At 35.0% G+C, this 24,356-nt stretch overlaps 2 protein-coding genes across 2 annotated transcripts; one reads left to right on the plus strand and one right to left on the minus strand.

The window, feature by feature from the left end:
- Positions 1-2,992: 2,992 nt before the first annotated feature.
- On the plus strand, positions 2,993-18,503 carry LOC137391746 (uncharacterized). Its single transcript, XM_068078280.1, has 6 exons — positions 2,993-3,045; positions 9,027-9,131; positions 11,478-11,672; positions 14,470-14,713; positions 15,513-15,689; positions 18,167-18,503. The coding sequence occupies exons 2-5, from the start codon at positions 9,051-9,053 to the stop codon at positions 15,665-15,667; spliced, it is 675 nt and encodes a 224-aa protein (XP_067934381.1). The 5' UTR covers positions 2,993-3,045; positions 9,027-9,050; the 3' UTR covers positions 15,668-15,689; positions 18,167-18,503.
- Positions 4,673-8,154, minus strand: LOC137390700 (uncharacterized). Its single transcript, XM_068077023.1, has 2 exons — positions 7,453-8,154; positions 4,673-4,738 (listed from the first exon to the last, which is right to left on the minus strand). Exons 1-2 carry the CDS (start codon positions 8,152-8,154, stop codon positions 4,673-4,675), a joined length of 768 nt encoding a protein of 255 aa, XP_067933124.1.
- Positions 18,504-24,356: the final 5,853 nt, after the last annotated feature.

Genomic DNA, 24,356 nt, shown 5'->3' on the forward strand with positions numbered 1-24,356 from the left:
GGACAGATCTTGATGAAGTTGTAAGAGCAACTTGTTATGCGATAAGGTGAAGATAAGTGTTTACCATCAACTCGTTTTCTCTCCGCGCTGGCATGGTGAGCCGCTTTATCTCCACTGCACAAGAGCAGATGGTATGGCTTTACCTTTTTAGCTCAGTGTGTTGTATCATGTATTCAATAGCCACAAACATTATTAAATTGAAGCATTTAAATAAAAGTTAGCTGCCCTACATGTGTAGTATATTACTCACCTACTGATTAGCAACAAATGCAATAGAATTATTAAAAAGACATAATTATTAATAACCAATGCACTAAAATTGTTGTGTTGACCTAATTGTTAAGACCAAAACAGTAGAATTTTTTGCAAACCAATTTATTTGAATTTTTCTGTTGACCTATTTATTCAGGTTAAACAGTAGAATTAGTTTGTTCACCTAATTACTGGTTTGCATCACATAATATTTTTACTAACTTTGCTCATGTGCCTTGGGCTAGCTGTGTATGTATAAACTTCTCTCTTGTACAGGGAGCTATCAAATTTGTTGATGGATATTTCAAAACTCTTATGCCTTGAAATTAATAAAAATTGCTTAGTGCTTAGCTTTAAAATCTGCCCACAAAAACGATTTCTTAGTTTTCTTGACTTAGTTCAACAATTGTTGAGATCAACAATTTTGCACCAATATCTTTATACACAGGTGAGTTGTGCTCATGGTTTCAGAGTAACAGAGCTAAATATGATGTGAATTGTTGAAGAGCTGAATTGTTGAACTAAATGTGATTGTTGAAGAGCTGAATTGTTGAACTAAATGTGATTGTTGAAGGGCTGAATTGTTGAGCTACATGTGGTTGTTGAAGAGCTGAATTGTTGAACTACATGTGATTGTTAAAGAGCTGAATTGTTGAGCTACATGTGATTGTTGAAGAGCTGAATTGTTGAACTACATGTGATTGTAAAAGAGGTGAATTGTTGAGCTACATGTGATTGTTGAAGAGCTGAATTGTTGAGCTACATGCGATTGTTGAAGAGGTGAATTGTTGAGCTACATGTGATTGTTGAAGAGCTGAATTGTTGAGCTACATGTGATTGTTGAAGAGCCGAATTGTTGAGCTACATGTGATTGTTAAAGAGCTGAATTGTTGAGCTACATGTGATTGTTGAAGAGCTGAATTGTTGAACTACATGTGATTGGTGAAGAAAAGAATTTGGGTCTCAGTTCATTCATGATCATCAACTTATCTACTGCAGGCCATTGGTGAGAGAGAAAAATAAAGTTGAATTATTATTTCAATAAAATTCCTACCAAGGGTTGTACATAAAATATAGCTTTTAGGATATTTTAGAAATATAAGATATATATATATATAACTTATATATATTTATATATATAAGATATGTTAATTTCACATTGTCCAAGAGAGGATAGTTCCTGTTGAGATCATCAGTAAGAAGAGAATCCCTGAAAAGCGACAGAGAAGTTCAAGAAAAAAACATTTTTAGGTCTGCTCTGGACTGATAGACTATTTAAGAAGAGGATTTTGTAAGGATTTCTAGTTTACCGATTTTTTAGATTCTGCGGATGTTGTGTACGTTACTTTGCTTTGCATCAAAATTTCTTTTTTATCTTTTTATCCACAAGTGTCTGTTAGGGACCATAGTCAGGGACCATAGTCAGGGACCATAGTTAGGGACCATAGTTAGGGACCATAGTTAGAGACCATAGTTAGGGACCATAGTTAGTGACCATAGTTAGGGACCATAGTTAGTGACCATAGTCAGGGACCATAGTTAGGGACCATAGTTAGGGACCATAGTCAGGGACCATAGTTAGGGACCATAGTTAGGGACCATAGTTAGGGACCATAGTTAGGGACCATAGTCGGGGACCATAGTTAGGGACCATAGTTAGGGACCATAGTTAGGGACCATAGTTAGTGACCATAGTCGGGGACCATAGTTAGGGACCATAGTTAGGGACCATAGTCAGGGACCATAGTTAGGGACCATAGTTAGGGACCATAGTTAGTGACCATAGTCAGGGACCATAGTTAGGGACCATAGTTAGGGACCATAGTCAGGGACCATAGTTAGGGACCATAGTTAGGCACCACAGTCCAAGACACCTATCAAAAACACAGTTGGCAAACACAGTCAGGAACCATAGTCAAAGCCCACTGTTGAAGACAACAAGTGGGGACCAGTCAAAGGGACAGTTGTGAGACTTCGGTTGGGCAGTCGGAGTTGAGGACCACAATCGGAGACTACAGTTGGGAACAAAATAAAAGACCGCGGTGAGAGACCGCAGTCAAAAATCACAGTTACCGTATTTAGTGCAGTAGCAAGAAACCGCAGTGAAAGATCACAAAAGGGGACCAATGGCTGGGCATGTATAATTGTAGCGTTCCAGTTAAGTTCCAGAAAAAGAAACCAAATATGCTATCAGCAAAATGATCAGCATGCAGTCTAAGTGCACAAAACTCACCACAGACAGGTAGGTGGAAAGAGAATAATTCCTATATAATAAATAATCAGAACCCGCAGACCTCATCAACTTAAACTTCTATAAAAGCAACTTACCATTTTCTCTATGAGCATAATAATCGTATAAAAACATGCAAAGTAGTAAAATATAGATTTGCAAGAATTGATAGTCTGTCAGTCCAGGTCAAAAACTCAAGAGAAGGTTCACAGTGCTGGCACAAACTACATGTAATAATTACATAGTGTTACTAAGATCCCGCTGATTTAATTTATAAACATCTCTTAGATTTGCAGCCAGACTCTCTTTAGCCTTCCCAGTTTATAGAATAGCTAATTTACCCTCTGGCACCTATAGTAGTGCCAAAGGTAACTGCTATTTGGGTGTATTGCTATTTATACCCAATATCCTATCTTGCAATTCACCCGCTCCCTTAATTGGGGTCACACTATGTGTTTCAGACATACATATATAAGAGCAGCGCGGCAGGCATCTTGGGATAGATGAGTGCCTACTCGGGCAGCTTTCGTCCATTTTTTCTCAGCTCATCCTTATAACAGCAGGTAGGTACTCCCAGCATCTTCTTATTAGTACTCATAGTGCAGTACTCACATTTTGAACAGTAATTCAATTATTCTAACACATTCCAAGTGTTCATTGAGGTTTTGCAAACCCTTGAATACAGCCTGCACATACGTGCATGTGCATGTTAATTACAATAAACCGTTACGCCAACATACTGCATGCACCATGTTATGTTTAAGTTTATGAGCTTTTCTGTTACTACAACTTATAATTCACTATCATAATTTGTACCAATACTATTAAATTACCAACTTTTAAAACACTTTTGTTCAACTCACTTAATAATTCCTGATTTCTGTATTTTCATTCAATATTTTGTCTTTTGGCATGTAATGATGAACACCATTCTGTTGATGATTACGAATGCTAGTAAAAAGTTATACATATGTTCATACATGCCTCTTGAAATAACAAGTAAATCAGTTTATTTTGAAGTCTGCTTCGCAGATCATGGCATGTTTGTGTTGCCTAATATAATAACATCTGTACACCTTCAGCTAGAAACTAGCTATCAAACCAAAAGAACCTGTCTATGATATATATAACTGGACAAAGAATATATAAGACTACTGCTCAACGACCGACTATGTTAATTCATACGGATGTTTGCTTTGTATGTCAAAACAGTCATGCGTTGGAGCAAAAATTTTTATAAGAACACGTTGTATTTTAACTAATTCGCTATTGAGCCTGAATAAAACGATAAACACTTCAGGTTATTACATATAGCATTAAAACATATGCATTACATAAAATAAAGAAAATGACTAAATGTGAAAAGTGAATTTCATGTAAATAAAACCTCTATTAATAAAGTAATAATCAAAAGGTTTCTATTGTTATCACTTCTATTGTTATCAATTCTATCGTTATCATTTCTATCATTATCCTTTCCATCGTTATCATTTCTATCGTTATCATTTCTATCATTATCATTTCTATCGTTATCATTTCTATCGTTATCATTTCTATCGTTATAATTTCTATCGTTATCATTTCTCTCATTATCATTTCTATCGTTATCATTTCTATCGTTGTCATTTCTATCGTTATCATTGGTATCGTTATCATTTCTATCGTTATCATTTTTATCGTTATCATTTCTATCGTTATCATTTCTATCTTTATCATTTCTATCGTTATCATTTTTATCGTTATCATTTCTATCGTTATCATTTCTATCGTTATCATTTCTATCGTTATCATTTCTATCGTTATCATTTCTATCGTTATCATTTCTATCGTTATCATTTCTATCGTTATCATTGCTATCGTTATCATTTCCATCGTTATCATTTTTATCGTTATAATTTCTATCGCTTAACAACACGCGAAAAGAAATGTAGGCTCTGCAATGTGTAAGTTTGGTTATAGAGTAAGTAATATTAATATGTGGTGTAACTCACTATAACTTACATTAGATATAATTTTTATCAACTCGATTTATGTATTTTGTGTTATATTTGTGTTTCTTTTATAATTATACTGGCTTCTTTGCTGTTTTTTTACAAAACGCTGAGATGTATCAAAAAAGATGCTTTGATACTTCTTGGACGTCATATACTAGAAATTACATCATACAGTAGGCTATATCAAGACGAGTGGTTAGTCCAATTCTCTGTTAAATGACAAAAAGTTGAGATATAGCGGTGATTGTAAGGCAAGATTTGTCTGTATAACAATACAGTAAGATTTTAACCTAATGCCTTATATCTAAAACACCCTTATATCACAAGAACTCATTTTTAAATACTATAGAAATTCCATGTTATTACTTTATTTCATTTGTTGTATTTTATTTTTTCCACGAAAGCTAAGTTACATTTTTCAGCACTGGCTGGTGAAATCAAGTTAGGACCAAATCAAAATACTTCAATCGTGTGTAATCATGCACACTGTATAGCGTGTGCAGCAATTTTTAGAGTTCACCTCAGCTCATGCCTTCACAAATTGAACCTGTGTTATGGTGAATTATGGATGAATTTAAAAAAAAGTTTCTGTAAAAAAAAATCTAGCATTTAATGAAGTGATGTTCAGTTTAACATTAGTACTGTTGATGGGTTTAAGTAGCTGGGCACAAAACCTTTAAAACAATTGGATTCTGATAACATTTCATATACTCAAATATCAAAAATACCACATATATTAAACTTTCCATATAAAGTTGTGGCACGCAAAACTTTTGTTTAATTACTACTGTTTTATGATAAAAGTGGAAGTTGACCAGTAGGAAAATGAGCAAGCTCGAGTCAAGTAACAGAAAACAAATAGGCCTAGCATCCCCACGTAGCAGGTAGGAGTTAACAGGTAGCAGGTAGTCATTAGCAGGTAGCAGGTAGTCATTAGCAGATATCAGGTAAAAGTTAGCAGGTAGGAGTTAGCAGATAGCAGGTAGCAGGTAGCAGGTAGCAGATAGCAGGTAGCAGATAGCAGGTAGCAGGTATTAAGTAGAAAATAGAAAGCTGAGGCTAGCATGCAAATGAAGTGCAATATTTAAATACATGACTGCAGCAGGCACACGAATGACTGCAGTTGGCACACGACTGCAGGTTAAATCATGCAGCATCTAATGCTCTAGTCAGTTGCTCAACTAGTGAAAGCTTAATAATATACTCATTCTATTTATCCTTGCTATCAGTGCTCGCATGCGGTGTATATATACTGCACATACTGCACACTGTACATTTCTGCGCACTTCTCTCTGAGTAATAGCTTGTTATATTATTCATCTCTCGTATCTGTTATTACATAAAACCACTGAATACCTTGTTTAAAACCATTTGCAGACTTTATTTGTAAAAATATTGCAGAGAGAGACGACTCCTTAATGATGAACACTTACTATTGATGGGTGTTTAGCAAGGTCCGCCGTATCTCAACTACGGGTGGTACTATACATTAGCTTATAAAGAATACATGGCTAAGAAATAAATTCTAGACTTAGCAATATGCGGGTGCATTGTAAAACGTCTAGAAAGGTTCCAAAACAATATGCCAAATTCTTAGGCAGAATTTTAAGATAAAGCAGTTTTAATCAGAAATGCTCAAATCCTGGTCTAGCTTTAGCTGATGTTGTAGTATTGCCAAACAGCTACAACCAGCCTACACACACGCATGCACACACGCATTGCACCACACACGTACACCACACACCAAACACCCCACACCACGCACCACGTACCACGCACCCCACACCACGCACCATGTACCACGCATCCCGCCCCACGCACCACGCACCACGCACCCCGCACCCCGCACCACGCACCACGCACTACGCACGACACATCATAGATATATACTATATCTATATAATATATATACTATATCTATATAATATATATACTATATCTATAACTATACCTATACCCAGCTACAAAAGTATATTAAAAATTAGCTTTAAATTTGGCAACGTGCGCGTTCAGTTAATTACACTGTATGTGATGAATGACACGAAGGCATCACCCGGGACCTCAAATACCTTTCTCAATATTTTATAACCTGAAAAATGTCACTAGTAGGCTCTATTTGATCTAGAAATTACATACTAATTAAACTACAAGTTGATGTGATTCTATGGCATGAATTTTGCTCGTTTTTGTGTATATATTTACATAGCTTGCTTAAACATCAGTTAAATTATGAATGAAAACATTTTATAGAAAAATTTACTAAAAATTTAAGCAACTTTTCAATCCAAACCACTAGGCCATCAACATTAGACTATTAATCATATTATTATTATCATTATTACGGTTGTAAAAGTTTTTCTTCACAGTCGTGTGGTGGTAGGTGACTGGTTGTTGTCCATGTTGAGTCCGGGTCTTAACAAAAGGCCAAAGGATCCAACATCTTCCTCAACTCCACTAAGAGAGGACCTTCCTCAAAATGTGAGCTGTTCCTAAGATGGCCGTCTTCTGTATAGTCTCAAAAGACATATTCACTCCCACCTCCGCCAAGTATGCTATATGCCTCATTGATATTGTTCCGAGTGCACCAATTACTATTGGTATCACGCCGGTCTTCACCTTCCACAGTCTGTTTATCTCGAACCCAAGCTCTTTGTATTTACCAATCTTCTCATCTTCCTTCTGTACTACCCTTGTGTCTCCAGGTATTGCTATGTCTATGACCTGACACTGTTTGGTTTCTTTATTTATTAGTATCAGGTCTGGTCTTCTAGCTTCAATAACCTTGTCTGTCTGCACATTGAAGTCCCATAGCAGCTTCACTTTCTCGTTCTCCAATACAGCTTCTGCACGGTGGTCGTACCATTTTTCTGTGTGGGGCAACTCATGTTTCTTGCATATGCTCCAGTGCACTGCACTTGCCACTTTGTCATGCCGCCTTTTATATTCTGTCTGTGCAATCTTACTGCATTCGCTGACTATGTGGGACACTGTTTCATCTTTCTGTTTGCACAATCTGCATTTCGGATCGTTTGTTGACTTTTCTATTTTGGCCTTCCTATAGTTGGTTCTTAATGCTTGATCCTGGGCAGCAATGATTAGGCTTTCAGTCTCTCGTTTGAGACATCCCTTCTTCATCCATTGCCATGTCTCCTTTGCTGCTTGATCTTCTGTCTGTTTTAGATGTTGTCCGTTCCTTAGCTTATCATGCCAGTTTTGCTTTCGTTCAGTTTTCTGATGGTTTCTATAGTCTTGTCGTCCATCTTCACTGTTGGTGTTTATGATCTTACCCGCTGTTCTTATAAATTCGACTGGGCTGCCTTCTGTGTACTTTTTCAGACTGTAACATTCGTAATTCACAGTTTCCTCAACACTCATTAATCCTCTTCCTCCTTGGTCTCTTTCAACATATACTCTATCTACATCAGATCTGGGATGAAGACCTTTATGCACTGTCATCAGTTTTCGCGTCCTTCTGTCCAGTTGCTGTAACTCAGCCTTCGTCCACTGAATAATCCCTGCTCCGTATCTGTACAAGGACACAGCCCATGTATTGATAGCGGTAATGAGATTTCCAGCAGTCAGCTTTGATTTCAGCACTTTCATAAGCCTGTGAATGTATTCCTTCTTGATCTTAGCTTTCATTTCAGATTGTTTTATATCATCTGCCTCCATAACCATTATCATTATTATTATTATTATTACTATTATCATTGTTATTATTATTATAATGATTAATGTGCATGTAGTTTATTTAAACATCATGTAGCATACTCACTATTTTACTTTACCAAGCAAGTAAATCTAAAATATTACTATTTTTGTTTACGAAACATCACTACATCAGAATTTTTAATTACCTACATGTACGTGTATATCTTTTGAAAGACCAATAAAACCACTCCTAATTAGTGAGAATTGTCTGCTCATTGACATCTTCAGTGGCTTTAAGCAGTTTAAACATAAATGATTAACATAACATCAGCCTGCTCATTGAATGCTGGTTCTTATCCAGTCAAGTATATCATTTTTAAATATCCCGAACATCTTTTTTAAATTCCCATGTTATTATTTTTTTCCACACGGACTGATTAGCTTTTGTCGGTATTGGCTCGTAGAACAAAATTTAAGTTCAAATCAAATGTATTTCATTTTACCTCACAAGTTGTTAAACTATAAAGTTACTAGGTTACAGCTGTAATAGCAAAAATCTATGTTTGAGCTGCTGCTTTGCACCAGCAGTTGAGCAATCCTTATTCCAACTACAATTGGAATTAATTCGGAGGAAAAAGATAAAAGCAAGAAAACATTTGCGGAAGAACTGACCAGCAATATTTGCTAGAGGTTGTTGAGCGCACCTAAACATTGTTGTAACCACAGGCCTATGAATGCCTCAAAACAGAAACAAAGTTTAAAAGCTAATCAAAAGCAAATACATAATAGATGCTGAGAGCTCAAATCTGTCTGCCTGACATGAGAGAAGTATCTCGCTATCAGTCACTCGTTTCACGGGAAATATCTTTGCATGACACTTGTCTGTGCCATATTCACAGGTATTGAAGTCTATTTTAAGCAAGATGGCCAACAGCTATGTTATTCCAAAGAGCCAGAACATGTTTTCTCACCTTACAAATGACAAGGCATTGAAAGACTACAAGGTAAGTCACAGTCTACACATAAATGACTATCGACTGATATTGGAGCCATTGCAGCCTGTGTTATCAAATCTTGGCTTACATTATGTAAAAAACCACCTTCGGGTAAGTTGAAACTGATGTGCATTCCGTCAAGTCATAAAGCTATACTCATAAATTTCATTTATTATACCAGATGAATGCCCGGCGTTGCACGGCGTTTAAAAAGAGTTTTGGCATAGAAAATTTATTTTTATTCAACATACATTTCCCATTCTAACTTTTAAATGAAAGTGTTGGTTTATTTTTGTGTCCGGCCAATACATAATTAATATATTTGAAAGTTCGAGACATAGCTAAAACATATTGTTGAAAAACATATCTTGCTTCTTATGCTACATATTCGCTCAAGATTTACAACAGCTTATAAATAGTAGCAGGTAATATAGTTGCCACTGACTAAGTTTCTTTACCAAATGAATTTCAGTAACTTAAGCTAGTTACTTAAGCTAATATTTTAATCTTTACTATAATAAGAGATGTGTCTATCTAAAGCCAGCTAAGAGTGTTAGTAAAAAAGATTGCACCTCACAGGAATCAAACCCGTAGATTTGGATACACAGATGCAAAGCCAAACTCACTCCGTCTAAATCAAGCAACCACCTTGCCACCCTTCAGAGTAATTGTGCATATAATCATACATTTATCTCATCATGATCTCTCACGACTCACTAGACTGCAAGCGTGCAAGCCTGCAAGCGTGCATATTTTAGCCAATCGCTCTTAATTAGCCAAACATTCAATTTTATATATATATATATATATATATATATATATATATATATGTAGACTAGCGTTATTATTATATTAATCAGCAATTATGCAAGTGATCTTATTTTATTTATTACTTTTAGTGAAATAAAGTTGAGAACAAATAAAATGGTTTGGTAATGCAGCCACTCTATAGACCTGCTATATAAAATATGATGAACTATTTGACTTCTTTAATAGCCTTAATCACTCTTTCTATAAATCTATTTCAACGACGAGCATTCACCTAGTTGTTTCTATAAATCAACACAATAATTTAGCGCTATATTTTTATATGACATTCAAAACATATATTGTCTCAAAAATGTTTATTATAACTCCAGTATAAAATTTTTTTGATGATGTGACACTTTGTCGAGTCATAGAATAAAGTAGTAAAATGTAAATACAACATAATCATTTAATTTGACACAATGCCAAGTGATCATCCTGTTATATGAAGTATTTAGCTTATGTGCAATAGTAATTATAAAATAAATAATAAAAAAATTTAAAACTCGCTGAATCAAATTACAACTTGTGTGAAACGTTAAAAATAATTTAACGAGTCAATCTGGCAAATTGTTAAATAATGGACATATTAAAAATTTAATAAGGTGTGTAATAAGTTTATTTAACTTAGTTGTATACATGTACCTCTGCTTTTTTCCTTTATATTCAAGGCAATACTGCTTTGACTGCAGTATATTTTAATAATCCCATGGAGCCATTGAGATGATGTAAAATTGTGTTATCTTGTTCTTAAAGAGCGTTTAAACAGACTTAAAAAGAAATATAAGTTCATTGATGGCAAAAATGATATGAGTCATTTCATAAGTATAACAAATGTTTAAATTGATTTGGGAACAATCTGTAAACATAATTTCACTTTTTTCACTTCCTTAAACAGTGCATACCTTACCTGTTTACTCTTAGACACCTTCTACTGTTCACTCTTAGACATCTTCTACTGTTCACTCTTAGACACCTTCTACTGTTCACTCTTAGACACCTTCTACTGTTCACTCTTAGACATCTTCTACTGTTCACTCTTAGACATCTTCTACTGTTTACTCTTAGACATCTTCTACTGTTTACTCTTAGACACCTTCTACTGTTCACTCTTAGACACCTTCTACTGTTCACTCTTAGACATCTTCTACTGTTCACTCTTAGACACCTTCTACTGTTCACTCTTAGACATCTTCTACTGTTCACTCTTAGGCACCTTCTACTGTTCACTCTTAGACACCTTCTACTGTTCACTCTTAGACATCTTCTACTGTTCACTCTTAGACATCTTCTACTGTTCACTCTTAGACACTTTCTACTGTTTACTCTTAGACACCTTCTACTGTTCACTCTTAGACATCTTCTACTGTTCACTCTTAGACACCTTCTACTGTTCACTCTTAGACACCTTCTACTGTTCACTCTTAGACGCCTTCTACTGTTTACTCTTAGACACCTTCTACCTGTTCACTCTTAGAAACCTTCTACTGTTTACTATTAGACACCTTCTACTGCTCATTCTTAGACACCTTTTACTGCTCACTTTAGAGGGAAACTGCTCGCAAGCTAGTTCAAAAGCAGGAGGAGTTGTTGCGAAATCTGTCAAAAGTAAGATCAGATATGGAGCAGGAAGAAAGTCAAATTGGCAAGGCTAAAGACTATTACTCTGGCAGCAGGAAGGACAAGTTCGAGCACACTCTTCAGCAGGCTGACAAGCTTCGGCACCAGCGACTAGTTGACAAGGTGAGAGTGAAGTAAACATTTATCAGACGTTACCACAGCTTGGACATGACAGACAGACAAATGGACAGACAAACAGATGAATAGGCAAACAGCCAAGCAGATGAACAGACATACAGATAATCAGACATACAATCAAACAGACAAACAGGAAAAGAAATGAACAGACAGATAGACGGACAGACAGACAGACACTCAGAAAGACAGGAAAACAAACGAACAGACAGTCAGACGAACCAACAGTCAGACAGCCAAACAGACGAACAGGTAGATAGACAAACAGGTAGACAGATAAACAGACAGACAAAAGACAGACAAAGAAGGCAAACCCACGCGCATTAAAAAGCAGAAATCAGAACTGCAAGGAGGTTGTAGCTCAATTTGCACCAAACAAAAACAACGGCTCAATATTAAATGCTTGCAGAGATTGGATTTATCTCCCTTGCTGATATAGTCAGTAAATCAAAAACTATGTTGAATTATGTTCCAGTTCTAACTGGGTGATTAGAACTAAACCGTAGTTTGCTATAAAAATCTATAATCAAGTTGCAGTCCGTGAATCCATTTTTTGAATCCATTACAAAAATGGAAATCATAGATTCATGTGAGTATCTGAAATATCTGAAATATCTGAAATAAGGGACATCGCCCATTCTACCTACCCGACAACCGAATTTGGTATGCATTAACATGTCCAATACTTTACTTGTTTTTCAACTTCCATTTTTTGATGTGCCACTTTATAGGTTTGTTCAAAGCCATTGATGTGTTTACAATGTGATCTGCATTAGGCTACTATCTATATATACCACCACAAAAAACAGGAGACTAGGGGTACATTGCTCTGATACCTGACTGCTTGACCATTGATCCCATTTAGCCTCTTGTAAACACAACAATACTCAGTCACTATTGCTATACTTTGTGCTGAAGTGTATCTAGTTCAATTTGTACAAGGTGATGCAATATTGATGCATTTTATGCACATGAACACATCCTAGGCTCTAATTTCAATCGAACTCCGTATATGACATATGAGAACATGAAAAGATTTTTCACTGCAATCAAACATCTACTTACATTGCTTCAGAATATTCAACATTAGACATGAAATATGGGCATATATTAGATGCCACACTTGCAGTTATTTAAAAACAGAAAATATGAAAAATTTGTCAAAGTACTTCGGTTTTGCGTGAAATAACCAAGGTTAAATGTAAGAATGAAAAAACACAAAAATTTTACAAAGTAAAAGTAATAAACACACCTATAAACTGAGTTGGTTTAAATTTCAGCTAGTCTAAATTAGAGCAGGATATAAAGGATACTTCTATAGATACATGGTGTACTTCTATGGATACACGGTGTACTTTTATGGATACATGGTGTACTTTTATGGATACACGGTGTACTTCTATAGATACATGGTATACTTCTATGACTTACTCTATCACCAAACCTGCATATTATCATTTATTTTTGGGTTTTAGACAAAACTGGCACACGAACTTGTTTTAGATTTTGCTAAATGTTCTGGAATATTCAGTTCTATTACTAAACTTTCTGTAGTAGTCACTACTAGTCAGCAATGCTTGTCCTACTGCTTGAAATTTTAATAATCTACAGAGTTGCTGCTTACCTATAACGGTCAGAGAAATTTGGTTGGTAATAAAGCAAAAGATGTTAAGATGCTTAAAAAGAGTTTGACCAAGGTAAAACTTAACGTTATGTTAACAAATTTTAACAAATGTCTAACATAATCTTTCTATTATTAGAAAACTTTTTTATGCATTTGCATGTCTCTAGTACAAAGTAACTATAAAAACCTCTCTTTGTCAGCTATTTCTATATTAATTTATTTCTTAAATCTCTCACTTAGCATGTGCTTCATTGATTTTATCTCCACTTACACTTATCCGTGGTATTTTTAAAATTATCACAGGTTATTGGATTGTGGAACAAATTAATTGATTTACAGTGTTTTCTTATAACAATAATCTTTCCAACATACAATTTCAACATTGGCTGTACACTCAGCAATTATTTATTGTTAAATTGATTAATCTATTGTTACACTCAGAAATCTACAAGTGTACTTATCTATAGGCCCATACAATGGTCTGCAGGTATGTGCACAGCCTCAATGATCTATAGGCCCATAGAATGGTCTGCAGATATGTGCACAGCCTCAATGATCTATAGGCCCATAGAATGGGCTGCAGGTATATGCACAGCCTCAATAATCTATAGGCCCATAGAATGGTCTGCAGGAATGTGCACAGCTTCAATAATCTATAGGCCCATAGAATGGTCTGCAGGTATGTGCACACCCTCAATAATCTTTAGGCCCATAGAATGGTCTGCAGGTATGTGCACAGCCTCAATAATCTATAGGTCCATAGAATGGTCTGCAGGTATGTGCTCAGCCTTAATTATCTATAGGTGCCAGCATATAATATTACGTAAGAATCATTTTTCCCATTGCATAATCGCTCATCAAGCTTCCTAGTGTATTTTTGTGCAAGGATATCTTAGCCAAGGTAAGTGTATTGTGTATCAACTCACAGGAGAACTTGAAACTGTATATAATAGCCATCCCACATCGTCCAGTAATTACTTCACACTGTTATTATTAGAAGCTAATATATCTTGCTGCCTTTAACCCAGTATCAGGCAGCAATACTTCCTACTACTTCATTACCTCTTAACTGTGCATGCCTTCTAAATATATTAACAGTCAGAAAGTGATTGACTATTATTTGTGGTATATGATGGTTGATCTGAAATACATGTTGTACAGGAAATAGATGAGGTAATGAAAGCCGCGTCTGCTGAACCTAAATCGCCTATCATATCAGCCTCTTACTCTACCAGCAACTCTGATTTGCACAAGCCGATGAACACAGGCTACAAAACTAGCAGTGATACACTGACACTTAGCAAGCCTTACCTCGGTGTTGGGACCAGCACCAGCAATCTGTCTGAGATACAAAAGCTCAAGGATCAAGTTGAGGATATTGCCAATCGATATAAATCAGATACAGGTAATGCCAACATGTGGGCTAGTCAAGCAGCTTTTATTGATGAGCGCAACAGAGGTTTGAGATGAGTTATGTCTACTTAACTGTAACCCTTTTTTAACACCAATTACTATGAAAGTTGGAGCCAGCTTCAAGTTCCTTTTCAGTCATGATAAAACATGAAAACTATAATACAAGAGATGATACCTAGCAGTGAGGTGCTATAACCATATTATTGATAAGCAGGGTATGATTGGTTGATTGATTAATAGGATTTTCCAGATAGGGAACCATTTGTATATCAATTTATATAAATCTCAAAGTTTGTGTGTGCATGTGTGTAGTTTGGTCTGTCCAGCTATAGGCTATAGCTATATGGCTATTAAAATTTAGAAACAAAATGTCCATTTCATGCTGGAATTGATCCCAGAATTTCCCGTTCGCCAGGCAAATATCTTACCACTTGCTACGCACCACGTGCCACTTGCTACGCTACCACAAGCTACGCAATATTGATGGACTCATTGGGCAATATACAGTATGTCGCTATGCGGGTGAAAATACACATAGCATTATGTGTTACGGCACAATGACACTAAAGCTTGCTCTCACGGCTTTTATTAGTAAGTTTCGCAACACTAGCTTTCTCAAATTAGCTATTGGCAATGTGTCAGGCTAATGGCAAGTGGCGGGCAACTACATACATTACCTGTCACTGTTTATAAGCTGATTTTTAATACCCGTGCAATACCGAGCATTCTGCTAGTTTATTTATATTTTATATTATATCTATTACAACTAATCATAGCATTGTGTTATTCAGATGAAGGAATGACAAGATTTAACCTACATGAATCAGAGTACTATCCAGGAGCTTGCTATGTCAAGGATGTAGAGCCTTTAGAGGGAAGACAATTTCTTGTCAGTGGCTCTGACATAGCTCAATATTTTCCAGTCACTCGTTATGTGCTCTATTAAATATCTCTCTTAAACAAGCAAGGTAATGTCATCTGCTGCTACTCTAGTCTAAACCAGTAATCTTATTTGTGATCTATTTAAGAATTTTCTGCTCTTTGTTAAACCAATGGGGAGGATTGTAAATCCATGACTCCTAATGACAATAATTATTCGAGCATATAAACCAGTTTATGACGAACCTACCACATCACTGATACTAGAGGTTTCTGCTGAGGTATATATCAGAATATCAATGTGTGCGAAATAATTTTGCACTCTTGTGCTTGTTGATAAAAATCTTTAAAAAAATCATTAGTATAAAACACTGAACTCTGTTGTATTAAGTATAAAACACTGAACTCTGTTGTATTAAGTATAAAACACTGAACTCTGTTGTATTAAGTATAAAACACTGAACTCTGTTGTATTAAGTATAAAACACTGAACTCTGTTGTATTAAGTATAAAACACTGAACTCTGTTGTATTAAGTATAAAACACTGAACTCTGTTGTATTAAGTATAAAACACTGAACTCTGTTGTATTAAGTATAAAACACTGAACTCTGTTGTATTAAGTATAAAACACTGAACTCTGTTGTATTAAGTATAAAACACTGAACTCTGTTGTATTAAGTATAAAACACTGAACTCTGTTGTATTAAGTATAAAACACTGAACTCTGTTGTATTAAGTATAAAACACTGAACTCTGTTGTATTAAGTATAAAACACTGAACTCTGTTGTATTAAGTATAAAACACTGAACTCTGTTGTATTAAGTATAAAACACTGAACTCTGTTGTATTAAGTATAAAACACTGAACTCTGTTGTATTAAGTAATCTTTTTATTAACTTTTAGTTGATTTAATCAGTTAATCTTTATTGCGGATGCTTTTAATGTCTACTAATTATAGACACTTCTGTTATATACTTGAATAAAAACTTCAATGAAGATAATAATATTGCGATGATAATGTCATTATATACTTCAAACAGAATAGCCTATATGCCATAATAGCGTAACAGCCGCTTCGTATTGTGTATAATACCAAACATCATGATTCTATAAATCCTACTCAATACATAATACTGTTCACCTTGACCTTTATTGGGCCTAAAAGTTATCAATGATTTTGTTTTTAAATACTTGAATAAAAATTTCAATACAGATCTTGAAATAACTATTTAATGTAAAAAATGTTGCATAGTAATATTTGGTATCGCTAGTTTAGTGGCGTAAAAAATTTAAACAATTCCAAAGCCAATTTATAGATTGCTGTTGTGTTGATAGTGATAGTGTCGGTAATCACTAAATACATATTACCATCATATGATCTGAAGCAGACTTGCAGTCCTTGTGTAACATGGGAATTAAATATTTTAATTCCAATTGTAACTTCAAATTTAAAATGACAATAAAGGAACAAAAACAAATCAAAAACATGTTATAAAATTTAGCAACCATTTACTCAAATTATAGATTTCATTTTCATGTTTTTGAAGACAATGTTAATTATGACCAACTGTTACTGTAGTATTATGATACTTTATTATTATGTTGTTTGTTATAAAAAATTTAGGTGCTGACATTCACCAGTCAGCAAAACAGTTGGACTAGACATTAAAAGGGCAAGAGCTGAAATCAATATGATAAACAATAAGGACTAATATGACTGACTAACAACTAGGAGTAGTATAACTGACTAACAACTAGGAGCAGTACGACTGACTAACAACTAGGAGCAGTATAATTGCCTAGCAACTAGGAGTAGTATAACTGTCTAATAACTAAGAGTAGTATAACTGACTAGCAACTAGGAGTAGTATAACTGACTAACAACTAGGAGTAGTATAACTGACTAACAACTAGGAGTAGTATAACTGACTAACAACTAGGAGCAGTATAATTGCTTAGCAACTAGGAGTAGTATAACTGTCTAATAACTAGGAGTAGTATAACTAACTAACAACTAGGAGTAGTATAACTGACTAACAACTAGGAGTAGTATAACTGACTAAGAACTAGGAGTAGTATAACTGACTAACAACTAGGAGCAGTATAATTGCCTAGCAACTAGGAGTAGTATAACTGTCTAATAACTAGGAGTAGTATAACTGACTAACAACTAGGAGTAGTATAACTGACTAACAACTAGGAGTAGTATAACTGACTAACAACTAGGAGTAGTATAACTGACTAACAACTAGGAGTAGTATAACTGACTAACAACTAGGAGTAGTATAACTGACTAACAACTAGGAGTAGTATAACTGACTAACAACTAGGAGCAGTACGACTGACTAGCAACTAGGAGTAGTATAACTGACTAACAATTAGGAGTAGTATAACTGACTAACAACTAGGAGTAGTTTAACTGACTAGCAACTAGAAGTAATAGAGTATAACTAACCTCTAAATAGAAGAAAAGCGAGATAGCTCCATGTTGCATAGTCATCATAAGGAATGTACACAAAATTAACAACTGAAATAGTTATTAAATATATTGTTATATTTGTAGATGGCCCAGGTCAGCATAACTTCAAAGCTGCAATTAGAAAAGAATCAGCTTGGTCTTTTGCTGTATTTCATTTGTTTCTAACAATATTGTGATTAATGAATAAGAAATATAATACATAGTATTATTTTATAGTAAATTGAACTTACTTCATTTTGGAATTCAAGATAAGCTTTTTATGTTTACAGCTATGATATCACCAAATAAATAGGTGATTAACAAACAAGTGAGAATGCTGCTATACTATTGTTTCAAACAATCTGCAACAATCAGCGCTGATCGCTGAAGTTGTGTGCCCACTTCGCTCCTCTCCTTGCCATGCAGCCGCTATGAGAATATAATAACCTCAATGTTCCTTGCTATTTAATCCGAGTTTAGCGTTATATAGATGTTTTAGTTTTACAGTTTATCAGCCAACATCTGTCATTGTATTATAATCTTCAACATAAAAACCTACATTATCTGTTGCCTGATTGAGACTTGATGCATTGAAGGGAAAGCGAATAAAAATCAGAAAAGCCCTAAGGATTAGTTGGCGTGACCTTATGATTAATCTGATGATACTGTACTACATGCTTGGAGATTCAATTGAAACGTTGGCTATGTCGAATGTTGAGTTTTATGGCCACTAGTATTCTGGCAGTTTTGAGTGCTGTATAAGATCGTCAGGTATTGGCAATAAAGTACAGAGAATAAGTATGTGTACAATTATTCTAAACTCTTATAAGGTGAATGATTGGCGCAGGCAGTAGCATGCAAAGGCACAATCTACGACCGCACAATAAAAAAAGTGTTCATTGTGCGGTCACGATGCCAACTTTCAACCATGGCATCGGATAGACAGACAGACAGACTAAAAGATAGGCAGCTCTTATTACAGTAAATATTGAAGGCAGTTGATAATTTGTAATTTGTGACTCCAACTTATTTACCTCCCACCTTCCTTGCTCAAACTGTCTATTATCCGCTGTCAATATGAAGCATGATGAGTAACTTTGACAGCATGTTAAGAATGTGAAGTGTTTATGTGATCTGACATATGTCACAAATGTTTCTGATATCATGGTGAGTTGAAAATATAGCTAGATGTATATTATGTATTTTAGACTACTAGGTCCTGATTTGTGATATTTCTTGTTGTGTCCTTAGTAATGTTTATGAAGGTGTTTCATTTATTCGTCATCTGTACATGTAACAGAAGTGTGTATTTTCAGTATACCATGTAGGAAGTCATTATAAGGCGGTGAAACCTGTATGTTTCATTCTAAAAATGGTGAATGCCAACAGACCAGAGGCCTCCAATACAAAAAATCAGTTCAGTATGCCATGCTGAAATGAAACCAATCTATCAAATAAAAGCGTAATACAAAACCTACATTTTCCAAGTTGGGGATAAACTTTGGCAGTTATTATACAGGGTTGCAACGCATTAAAACTGCACTCTGTCATTGTAGTGCAGCATGGCATACTGCATTCATTTCTTGCAGTAATTTTAACGCAGTAATTTTACTACGCGAGACAACTGCCAATGCGCAGTAGACATTTACTGCGACTGCACTCTTACTGAAAATTTCCTAATACGATCTACTGCACATTTACTTCCGTGATGCATTACTTACAATCCAGAAGTTCATGCATACGGTGAATGCGCATTCTCCATAACTTGAAGCTGCACATGTACTTTAACTGTTCATTGCTATGAAGTTGATGCAGTGGATTAACTGAAACTGCTGTTTTTGCAAGTATCTGCACTGTATTGCGCAAAATTGTTAGATGCTACATATGTTCAGCAAGCTCATAAACTTGTGCTCTAACTCCAATATCATTCTAAAATAGGGAGTCGGGCATTATCACTGCTTCAAACGATAAAATTGAAGTCTTTGTAATGCATTTTCATTAACATTACATACTAAAACCATAATAGATTCTGATTTTAGCCATATGCAGCATGCTATAAGAGATCAATTTTTTGCCCACTCAAACACGAGTTTGAGCAGCATTCAACCACATAATTGTGTTGCGGTTGCAACCAAGTCAACTCAATACTGGATTCTGTGATGAGTTTTCACGAAATTGTGCTGTGAATGTATGCAGGGTGTAAAGCAAAAGTTCCTAGTACATCTAGCACTGCGAAATGCACATTAACAACACTTCCACTACATCCAGCACTGCACTGCACACTGACTATACAATACCGCTTACTGTTCATTTGAAAATGGTTGTACGGCATGTATACTGCGTACTGGGCAGTAGCAAAAGTATGTGATGCAATTATACTGCATGGCCGTGGCATTCTCACTACTGCTACTGCACTGCTAATGCAACTACATACATATCTAGGCAAACATTTATTGCACCTGCAATGCATTTTACATCTGGGCATCAGTGAATACTTATCAACGCGCATTTATAATTTTTTTCGTAACTAGAATTATAATATACAAAGCTGAATGCTTGGATATTGTACGGGTAATAAAATAATCACCCAATAAATTTGTGTAACTTATATGGTAAGCTAATAACTTAGACTAGTCTAAATTTTTACTATAATAATAGCCAGGAAGCTAGTTTGATGTTACGCATGATGCCATTACGAGCAATGTCAAGCTGGCCAATAGTATTTTCGCAAGTGCTGAATAAGTATGCCTCCTAGTATTCCATAATATGGCAAGGTCAGTGTAGTGTATCGGGTTAGCTCACCAGTCTGCATACGTAGAGATTTTGAGTTCAAATCCAGTGTTAAGTGGATTTTTCATTCCTAAAACTTTATTGCTGTAACTGGAGAAACAAACGACTAATGACAGACACTTAAACGTATACAGACTGTTAGTTTTATGGAACATTCTGTCTGTTGAATGTAGGAAGGTTGGCAGGGTTGTAAATCACGTCATTCTACAATCATTTAATTTATTTCATAACATGTAACAGAAATCTCCAAAAACGTTCAAGTACCAATCGTAACTTATGAAGTATAAACAAAGGGATAGACACAAAAAATACAACATAATTATTTCTTATGTTACTAGCTTCGCAATAATTTATGACTGGGAAACAGTGTATGTAAACACAAGGTAGAGCAACGTTGCAATACGATATATTTCTCTCCATTCATGTATTACGGTTAATAATATGGAATGAACCTGGACAGGTATGACATGTTTCGATTGCTAATATTAAAACATATGAGCCGATATATAATACCATAAAATATTGGAAAAACTGTTGGCCCTTTTTGGCAGTCCCAGATTGGTTAGAGGGAAGGAAATATAACACCGGAAAGATGTTCTGAGATTAGTATTATAGGTAAAATGTAGTTTACTATAATGTGGGTGTCTTTCATCACTTAATATCTTATAAAAATGCTTATGACAGCGCTGACATAACTCATCATTGTATCAAAAACTCAGCCCTAGTAAAGCAACAGCTTTTTTATCAAAGTTTTTTAAACTGCTGAGAGACCAGCTAGGCTAGTTAGAATATGAAGAAGATATTTATGTTCCGTTGTGTTTTATATTATTCAACATGTGGTGGCTTATCACCGGGGCTAGGACTGAGCTAGAAGGATGCCACGACCGGACCGGGCCGGGTCGAGCCCTGACTCAGCTGACAACACGGCCCTCAGTAACACTTCCGGTTGGCCGAGGGTTGGCTACCAAGTCGGCCTTACTACCAAGAGGCGGAGCCAAGCCACATCTAAGAACTATAAAACCCGCCGCGGAAGTGACCTAGAGCAGAGCACCTGGAAGCCTCTCACTGTGCAGTTATTTGTATGTTTATAGCATATTTGACTAGACCCATATATATTTGCTGTGAAATACATACGCTCATTTGCCTTGTCTTCGAGCGGTTTGAATCTTCAGAAGCAAGTAGAAGAACTTGGTCCAGCTCCTTTAAATTAATTTAAATTACAAACACAACAATATGAGTTGCATAATGTAGGAATGTTAATAAACACAAAGCTTTTTCAATTATTAAATTAGCCTACACAAGTCTATATGCAATCATAAATCATGTGTTAGATCTATTAGCCATAGCATACACCTTGAACATGCCCTTACTGTTACATACTGATTCCTGTTGGCCCTGTTTGTCAAGCTGACTCTGCCATATGTCATCATGCTATTGCTAGAACTCTATTTATAGCAAAAAACTATTACGCTGCTATGCTTTCAATACCAATACCAATATTCGTGTTATTAATATATTATGTACACTTTTTTGCATTATTTTAATTGTTACGTGTTTAACCAATAATTTTTCATTTTGGGTAACTTCTGTTTTTGTAGGCAGCTAATTATTTTTGAATAACAACAATAATAATAATATTTTAAACGTACAATGGTATTTTTAATGTCCCATCTTTAGTTATATAAGTAACAAATATTTCCTAATAAACAATACACTCGTACACAATCCTTGCCCAAGTACTTACCTCAATACTTCCTCAATACTTACTTCACAAAGAAGAATACTCATTGAGAAAGAAGGCCTGAGGAGGGCATATGTGAGTGTCTCGTTTGGTTCAAATATTTTCAGGATATTAAAAATTATGTATTAGTATGTGCCTGACTTTCTGCCGTCTCTGAGTTGTGTGAACCGATCTTTATTTCTCTTATGGGCTTTGGTAATAACCTGTCAAGGAACTATATAACCTTAACATATGTTGGTTGTCCTTTGTCTGCGGCTGGGGTAGAAAGATAAATGTTAACTTTATGTCCACTGGTCAATGCCATTTAAAGCAACTTAGGCTATGCAAAAAAAACAAAAAATAGTAAAGTAAATTATGTGTATTGAAAGACAAATGAAAAATAATATTGAATAATATTATAAAATATATTTAAAATAGTATGATAAAATTATTATAAAATAATAAAAAATAATACTGAATAATATTGAAAAACAAATCAAAAATAATAAAGTAAATTATGTGTATTGAAAGACAACGCTCTTTTTGCATAACTCTGTTCCATAATGCAAATTGGCAAGATGTTGGTGCCTGGTATAAGGCGTAGCAGTTTTTTGGCTGAAGTAGGAATGTAAGTAACAAGTTGCGTTTTGTTGGCTGTTAGCTACGCTATCACAGGCGGCTGAAATAGTTTTGTATTAACCTTCCGTCAAAAAATTCTTATCAGGAAAGACATTTTATGGTTTTGTTTTTTTTTGCTTCTACCATTAGAACATCATCAGAACCACCAAAGTGAGTTTTTAGGATATCTGTAGCTTCACTAACTCTAATGCTAGAGGCTTCACAAATTCTGTCACGTAAGCTATACACTTTTTAGCTGACGATTGATTTGATAAGCCAAATTTTATTAGCAAACCTTAACTCAGCTTTGCAAGCAGCAGAGCAATTCACATTTCACTAGGGAATATTCACTAAGCAGTTAATTGTGTATTCTTACAACTACTGCAACAATACATTAATAACCAATAAAAATAAATGAATTACTCAAGCCTGTTTCATCACTGCCTTTGCCAATTTATTCCCGAAATTATATTAAGCTATTACTAACACTGATGCATCTTATTCAAACTAGTGTATGTTTTTAGCAAGCAAGAAGGAACAACAATATTATGTAATATTATGTTACGTGATGGTGTTTCGCAACTCGGCTGCCATATTACGTAAAGTTAATAAACCTCATCAAAATTTATTGATGTATTTCTTAATATGTTGGTCAGAAAGCATACTTCACGCACAGTGTTATCACTAGAGAGATGTTCATCAGAAGAAAGGTGAGTGTGTGTACATGTGTTTCGTATATGATTCAGTATATATATCTTAAGATGTGGAAAAGATGAAAATCATTTTAAAAAGATGAAATTCATTTTAAAAATATTGATGCAAGTAAACATGAGAAAAAACCAAAAATAAGCTGTTTATTAGTAAACTAAAAACTTAACTAAGTAATGCAAACTAATGTATTGCTGTCTCTACAACTTGCTATACAACTTTACAACCTGCTATGAAGATAGTTGCAAAGATAGGAGGCTTTGATAAGTTATTGTATTTCTTTTCTACCAGTAAAGTTAATCATCTCTTTGCAATGTTTGAGCGTCCTTTTAATAGTTACTATTATATAACCATCTATGATGCTATGTCTATGTCAATTGTCTATGAGCAAAAGATACTCCTTCAGATCTCTTTAAAATACTAATTTACCAGCTACTAATTAAACAGTTATTACAGAGG

This window comes from Watersipora subatra, chromosome 3 (genome assembly GCF_963576615.1).
Source record: "Watersipora subatra chromosome 3, tzWatSuba1.1, whole genome shotgun sequence".
Classification (NCBI taxonomy): Eukaryota; Metazoa; Bryozoa; class Gymnolaemata; order Cheilostomatida; family Watersiporidae; genus Watersipora; species Watersipora subatra.

Coding starts and splice junctions, on each gene's coding strand:
- LOC137390700 (XM_068077023.1), bottom strand. CDS start 8,154: ATGGTTATGGAGGCAGATGATATAAAACAATCTGAAATGAAAGCTAAG. Junction 4,739..7,452: donor ATGAAACAGTGTCCCACATA/GTCAGCGAATGC, acceptor ATTGTTATACAG/ACAAATCTTGCCTTACAATC.
- LOC137391746 (XM_068078280.1), top strand. CDS start 9,051: ATGGCCAACAGCTATGTTATTCCAAAGAGCCAGAACATGTTTTCTCAC. Junction 9,132..11,477: donor AGGCATTGAAAGACTACAAG/GTAAGTCACAGT, acceptor TGCTCACTTTAG/AGGGAAACTGCTCGCAAGCT. Junction 11,673..14,469: donor ACCAGCGACTAGTTGACAAG/GTGAGAGTGAAG, acceptor CATGTTGTACAG/GAAATAGATGAGGTAATGAA.